Raw genomic sequence first — 6,000 nt, 5'->3', positions numbered from 1 at the left:
TTGTGCATTGATCATGGTGCAATTGTAAGCACATTTAGCTGGAAACATGTTCCATAGAAATTAGTGGGATTTACTTCCATGTAAACATGGTAAAGATCAAGCTGCATATTTAGGATAGTTTCTTTGCCTCACATTAGCTTGAACATATATGCCTGAGAAGTCTTTTTAGCCAGTTATGTTATGTGCTTCATTCCAGCTACAGAGATTTCTTGTTTTTATTCTTTCTGCTACAGGGTGGGTAAATGTACTGTTGGCATTCGATAAACTGTTAAAAGGTAAAGCAGTTCTATTATGACGGAGGGGGCGGGGAGGTTTCTCCCACTTTTTGGTTCCTTTGGTAGCAGCCACCACACAAACTGAAAAGATTTAATACCTCATCAGCTGTTTGGAAAACTGGTGAATCTTTATGTACATGCAAAGTTCTAGCAAATGGCAGAGTAGGAGGCTCATGGGTAAGGCTTGGACACAGCTTAACTTAACCAAGGAAAGATCTTTATTGCACTACAGCAGAATATAAAATACAGAGAGCACTATGATATGTAAGGGAAGCATTGTACTGGGCTTAACAGCTAATAAAAGAAAGAAAAGGAAACAAAATATCTAATATCTAACTATCCCTTAAAAATTACCTGGACATCCCTTGCAGGGATGGGAGTTCATCACTTGAGGAGGTAGGAGACAAAGGCAAGCTTGCCTCTAGCACTTCCTTTCTCCATCCTCGATGAGCCACATTCACACACACAAAAGGCAACAGCCATTTTTAAATTCTCTCCCCAGAGAGGGGAATGGCCCCTCCTTCCAGGGGTTAAAACCAGTCCTCCATGGCTAGGTTCTAACCTAGTCACGTATCTCATGGAAATTTTATGATGGCACCCCAAAGGCTAGAACACCATATATTGATCCATCCCAGGATGTCAGCTATAACAAACATCCTGAGAAGTGTCAATGGAAATGGTGTACTGCCCTGCCAGGTGTTTATACACCTTCATGAGAAAACTTGCTTTCCCAGGGCTGGAAAAGGTGAATTATAGGCCAGCTTGATACCTAAAAGACTGGCAGATATATGTCCTTATCATGACAAGCCCTCTGCATATTTATTTTAAAGAAAATCTCATTCAAGTTACTGACATTTCTGAGACAAGTTGTGTAGGACCATGATGTATGTTGTATGCCAGTAGCCAAAACTTTTCCAGTTAGAGCAATGCATAGAATTTCTGTCACCTCCTACACTGCCCTGATTTCCAGGCCTAAAACCTCAAACTCAAATCCTAAAAGGCAACCCCCCCTTCTTTGCTTATACTTATTCTGTGGTCTTCCTCCCTTTCCAGTTATTGAGTTCCTCTGTTTCTTTTACACAACCTAGATTGTTTCATTTATTTATACCCTGTTCCCCCCCCCCTGGAGACCTAAAGTAGCTTATACCGTCTTTCTCCTCTCCTCCTAGTAATCCTGATTAATTTACAATGTGTACTCTAAACTCATGAACATTCCAATCTATCAGAGCAATAGAAATAATGGCAGTGATGAAGGGTGTTTATAGCTCTTTTCCAGCCCGTTTATATGTGGAGTTTATTTGGACAGGTATAAATGCATCTAATTGCATATGATCAGTTAGTTTGTAATCTTTTGATTACGGTCTAGGATATCTACATCATTTAAAAAATAAAAAATTAAGAAAACTGGATAGCCTTGCATTAGGGAATTTAAAGTGAATTTAAATCATCAGATAAGGAGGAGGAAAGAAGTGTTGTGGCACTTTAAGGACTAGCATAAGCTATTGTAGCATAAGCTTTCATGGTGAACTAGAGCCTACTTTATCAGATGCATAAAACACTCAGCATATACATACACATACACAAATTACAAAAGTTAAAACACCATGAAAAGCAAGATGTACATTCTGTGACAGTGACTATTCTACATATAACAAGGACGAGTTCTTTCTCTTGAAGCAGCCAGTAGCAATTGTTGAATCTCAGAAACATCTGCTATAACAGTGCATCTCTTGGGGTAGTCAGAACTTCCGTTAGATCCTTCCCACTTACAGCCCTAACTTAGAGCAAAGGATGCTCAATTGTTCTGCTAAGGACACATGAGGGAGTGCTTCCAAATTTTGTGATTAAGTGATAGACTGTGAGTGCATCTGCAAATGTTCATGGTGGCAGATGAAATGTATGAAGGACTTAAAATGTACAGCAGAGTCAAACCATTAAATATCATTTTTATAAAGAGATCTGCAAAATGTGTAGCAAGTTTATATGCAAGAGAACAAGAAAGAAACCTGAATGATTAGATTAAATTCATGTATGCAACTCTTGTATCCCACATTATTTAGCTACAGTGTCATTCGAAGCACAGCTCTAACTCAGTTGCAATGAAATTGTACTCCAAATTGCCTGGTGGTTTACAATAACAAACCTTAAAACCACCATAAAACGAAGTCTGTTGCTCAGATAAAACAGAAAGAAAACAAACTCAGATCAAATCATGTAGTGAGGAAACTAATTAAAAGCTTGAGAAAATGAGGACTTTGCCTGTCTTTAAAGTTAATAAATTTAGCACCAGGCGATCCTCATTGGGGAGGGAATTCTCCAATGTAGTGTTGGCATAGCAGAAAGGGCTCCATTCCGGTGCTCATCCATCATAGCTCAGATGACAGGGGCATATAGAATAAGGCCTCTCTAATGATGACCTTGTGGCAGGCAGGGCTGTAATGTATACACAACAGTAATAATTTATCCTGCCCCTCACTGTTATAGAAACGTAAAGCCTTGAGTTTCAATCCAATAAACTTTTTGCTTATATTTAACAGTTTCCAAGTTCTGTCACGTTTGTTGAAAGAATGTGAGATCAGACCCAAACATGATGCCTTCTGTAGGCACCATGCTGGCCATGAGTAGGAGAAAACCACTACTGTGGAGGGAAAGTGTCTCGCTTTAATTTTGATTTACCCCTTGGACATCCTTTTAAATCGCAGGATTAAATTTAGGGCATACAATTATCCATGGGGCAGTTGAGCCATAAACCTATGGGGGTTAACGTTAATCAAATTTGTTAAATTCTGCAAGTTTCTGTGCATAGGATGCAGCCTCCTCCAAAAGGCAATTGGATAGCAGCCTCACTTGTCAAATCTACATCTAGCAGCAGGACTTCAGTTGCTGGCATGGATGTTTTGCTCGGTTTGGATTCCATACTGCAGTATCCTTTATGGGAGCATCTATACAAGGTCAGCCTCTTTTCTTCTAGCTTCCATGTTTCCCCTGCTTTGCTGTGATATTTCCTGAGGCTGGCTTTGTACAATCTTTTTGGGAAGATTACAGTCAAAGTGCATTTGTGCATCATGTGGATGGGAAGATGTGTATGTCAGCTGATCCCACTAAGGATCCCTCAAGGAAAGAACACAGAAAATTGTCAGGTGGTTTCTGTGAATGCCTTTGAAAGTGAATGCCTGTGAGTATATTTGCAATGGCAACAGGAACTCTTATGTTGTGTAGAAGCAATCTAAATCCTGGAGGAATGTGAAATAATAGGACTGCATCTGAGCATATGTCATATGAGGACAATTTCAGGTGGGTAGCTGTGTTGGTCTCTGGTTGAAGAGTAAGATCCGGGTCCAATAGCACCCTAAAGACCAACTAGATTTCCAAGGTATGAACTTTCAAGAGTCTAACAAAGGGAACTTTGACTCTTGAAAGCTCATACCTTGGAAATCTAGTTGGTCTTTAAGGCACTATTGGATCCAAATCTTGCTGTATTGTCATACGAGCTGTCTCAAGCAGATTGAGACACAAACTGGACCTTGCATTAGGCAGTCAGGCCAGCTAGTGTGATAGTCTGGATGGCACCTTATTTTGTCAGAAATTATAGGTGTATATAATATAATATAATATAATATAATATAATATAATATAATATAATATAATATAATATAATATAATATAATATAATATAATATAATATAATATAATATAATATAATATAATATAATATAAATTTGAAATGACAAACAAAAACAAATCCAGTATAAGTTTCTGTGCCCACTTACTTCTTCTGTTAAGACTTTAAGATCCCACAAGACTCTTGTTTTTGTTGGACAGACTGACATTTCATCATAATTTTTCTCTTGATGGTCTCTTTTCGTGCAGAAAACGATACGCGTTTTGGAGGTGTGTGTGTGTGTCAAAAAGGAACAATATTGAAGAAAAAGACACGTTAAGCATGTGCAACAGCTTTCATGAGGCACACCATTCGATTCCAGCGGGCCGACTCCCCTAGCTGAAAGAGCGTTACGGCGGAGTGTGTGTGTGTGTGTGGGGGGGGTGCGCCTGGAACCCTCCCCGGGGCAAGCGCCGTACCGGCGGCCCCCGCCACGGCTGTTTCAAAACTGAGGCGGGCGTTGGGAGCGGAGCTGAGCCAAGGGGTGGGGCCTCGTCCTTGAGCTGAGGAAGCCGCGGTGGATGAGGGCAGAAACGCTTTTTTTGCTCTCTTGTGGGGCGCCTCTTTGCTCCGCGTCGCCTCAGCAGGGTTAAAGGTGCTGCCACTGGCGGGCCTTCTTCTTCTTCTTTTTTTTTTTTGCTATTAAGCTGCCGCCTCCTGCCGACTTCTCTTTCTGGGCTGGTGGGAACGTGGCCCCTTCTGCAACAGCTGCTCTCTGGGCCAAGTACGAGGTCGCAGCAGGAAGAGAAACGACGAGTAGCTTTGCTCCGCCTCGCTTTGAATGCGACTTCAGAACTTCCATGCAGGGGCCCGAGAAAGAGCCGGAGAGCTCCAGGTAAGGTGTCCGCAGTGGAGGAGGTCGCTGGCGAATCCCCGCGGGAAACCCGACCGGAGAGAAAGACACTGCTTGGGGCTGGGGCGGGGCCGCGGTTGCTTGCCTGTCAAGCGAAAACGAAGAGGGGACTGGCTTTATTCTGGCCGAGTGGAGGGAAGTGTGCGGCGATTGGAAAGCGGCCGTTTTTTAAACACTGAAAGCAAAACGCTTCCCGAAACTGTGGCGAGCTGCTGGTCACAGAGGCTGCATTGTACTCGCGGGAAAGCCCCCAGTCTTGCTGAGGAAAGTTGCAAAGATTCTCGCCCTCTCCGCTCTTGCTGAAGGGGAGGGAAGGGAGGGTTTCTCCTTTGCCTTTTGCTGTGTACGTAGAAAACGTCTGTTCTGCTGGCCTGCAGCGGGGTAGGGGGCACCTGCCTCAGGACGCGCTGCGATTCCAAGCGCCGCTCTGGGGGCACCTGGCGCATCTTTCCAGAAAAGTTATCCTAGTGAGCAGCAGCAACGCAATTAAAAAGTGCACTTTTCGTCGAGTGCCACAATAAATCAGTTCCGTCTTTCGAGATGCGGAGGCGCTCTGACAGGTTTGTCTAGTTTGTCCTTGTCATCTCTTTAAGGGATCTCCCGCGTCCGTTAAGAGTGTAAATCTTTGGCTGCAGTGCTTGAACTTGGTAGGACTTACTTCCAGTAATTTCCTAGCTGTAAAGTTTTAGCATCTATGTTAAGTGTCAGATTTATTACCACAGTTTCCTCTAAAAGTAGTCTCCTTTTGTTTGGATAATATTGATTTTACCGGCTCAAATGCATCGTTGTGGGACTCTGATGGCCAACTTTAAAACCCCTTTCCTTTGCAAGTAATCAACGTGGGTTTCCAAGGAGCTGGAAGGTCCATGAATAGTGGCTTAGATTAAGGAGTTATTATTCATAAAGGCCTTTACGTTTGAGAATGTTACTAGTTTGTTCTATATGCTGGACTACCACTAGTACCAAGATTATAGCATTTTCTTCCTATTAAAGTTTGCTTTGCCTCATTCTTCATGGGGTGGGAGCTTCTGTTTAAGGAAGCTTTGGGGCTTAGAAGTTCTTCACTTTGGCATTCTTGTTGCTGTTTACTCATACAGCTTTCTTTTACTTTGTGTTCTTTTGGTGTTCTGAAATGTCTGTGTGTTTGTTCTATTGGGATTTTAATGTTTGTTTGATGGCTGCCATCAAGGATGGAATGGTACGGTGGAAGT

At 42.4% G+C, this 6,000-nt stretch overlaps 1 protein-coding gene across 1 annotated transcript in view; it reads left to right on the top strand.

The window, feature by feature from the left end:
* The first annotated feature begins 4,596 nt into the window (after nt 1-4,596).
* Nucleotides 4,597-6,000, top strand: part of ARHGEF3 (Rho guanine nucleotide exchange factor 3) — a 273,489-nt gene continuing 272,085 nt past the window's right edge. The window contains exon 1 of the mRNA XM_054977396.1: nt 4,597-4,771. Within this exon, the coding sequence (XP_054833371.1) occupies nt 4,737-4,771 (35 nt within the window). The 5' untranslated portion in view covers nt 4,597-4,736. The remainder of the gene's footprint in view (nt 4,772-6,000) is intronic.

Source organism: Eublepharis macularius, chromosome 4 (assembly GCF_028583425.1).
Source record: "Eublepharis macularius isolate TG4126 chromosome 4, MPM_Emac_v1.0, whole genome shotgun sequence".
NCBI lineage: Eukaryota > Metazoa > Chordata > Lepidosauria > Squamata > Eublepharidae > Eublepharis > Eublepharis macularius.
This window is presented reverse-complemented; position numbering and strand designations above follow the sequence as displayed.